The 1429-nt window shown below is 31.1% G+C and overlaps 1 protein-coding gene across 1 annotated transcript in view; it reads left to right on the forward strand.

The window, feature by feature from the left end:
• Positions 1-142: 142 nt before the first annotated feature.
• LOC136795034 (forkhead box protein L2-like) overlaps positions 143-1429 on the forward strand; it is a gene marked incomplete at its 5' end in the record, with an annotated part of 6585 nt that continues 5298 nt past the window's right edge. The window contains 1 exon segment of the mRNA XM_067048959.1: positions 143-363. Coding sequence (XP_066905060.1) covers positions 143-363 — 221 coding nt within the window.

Raw genomic sequence — 1429 nt, forward strand, 5'->3', positions numbered from 1 at the left:
ACAACTCAGGCCAACTACGGAACCACTTTACAGTCACAAGTAAGTAATGTTTAATCATATATAGCATGTAAATATATAAATAAATTACTTGTATGAGAAGTATGTTTCAGTATGTATGTATACATATATAGTATGTTTAGTGCTCCTATGTGGCGTTGATCACAATGGCCATAGAGTCGACGCCGAACAAGAGGGCCACCCTCGCCGAGATCTACGAGTATATCATCAGGAAGTTTCCCTTCTTCGAGGCCAACAAGAAGGGTTGGCAGAACTCCATAAGGCACAACCTTAGCCTCAATGAGTGCTTTGTCAAGGTGCCGCGGGATGGAGGAGGTGAGAGAAAGGGTAACTACTGGACCATAGGTATGTCTAGTTGTGTAAAGGATTGTATGTATTTTGTTTCGTATTAATGAATTTATTTCTTTGTGTGCTTATCCGAGTATAATAATATTTTGAGCTAAAGACTTGACAAATCATAGCTTTTACTGCTCCACTTACACAGTGATATCCAAAGAGCTCCCAATATTAATTTAAAAAATATTGTACTAAATATGGTTAGCCTGTCCGTGTTCAGCAAACGGCTCAACCGATTTCCAATTCCAATTTTCATGTCTTAAATTATTCAGACTTGCGGGTTCAGACCCACCAAACAATTGTAGCCCACCTAAAAAATCCATTTATGTGCGGCCTAGCTATGAGATCTCAACGGGTAAAATTCAGCTATTTCGTAATTATTAATTTTTGGTATACCTGTTTTTTGTAATTAAGACTTGGTATATATTTTTAAAAAAATTTAAATTCACTTCATTTTATTTTAATTTTTTGTAAAATACATTTAATACAATTTTTGTTAATATTTTACTTATTTACATTTTATCCTAGAAAACGGGTATTTATTTTTAAATGTTTAGACTATAAGGTGCATTTACATTGTAGTTTATAACAATCAGTGAAGTTTCTCAGAAACCCAAGTTGATTTGAACCCGTTACAAATTATATATATTATTATGATGGCCGAAACCTTGGAGTTATAAAGAAATATATATTGTTTTGAGACTTAAATTGGATACAATTTATTTTATAATAATCAGTCTCAAGAAGGTGAAAAGATTATTTATATACATCTCAAAAACCATTTGACGTTCAGATTATTATTGTTTAAATAGTATCCAATTTAAGTCTCAAAACTATATATTGACATGGGTAAAATAGCGATAAAGTTTTTTTTTTAAATTGATGTGGTTGTAAATTTGTATTTATGTCCTTGGGGATGGCCGAAACCTTGGGCTTATAAAGAAATATATATTGTTTTGAGACTTAAATTGGATAAAATTTATTTTATTCAACATTATATTACTTTAGTCAGTAATAAAGAATCCTAATCAACAATATTGAAAAATTTAAAAAAACAGCATAAGACCAGTTAAAT

This window comes from Halyomorpha halys, unplaced genomic scaffold (genome assembly GCF_000696795.3).
Source record: "Halyomorpha halys isolate HHAL.00 unplaced genomic scaffold, Hhal_1.1 Scaffold2558.1, whole genome shotgun sequence".
NCBI lineage: Eukaryota > Metazoa > Arthropoda > Insecta > Hemiptera > Pentatomidae > Halyomorpha > Halyomorpha halys.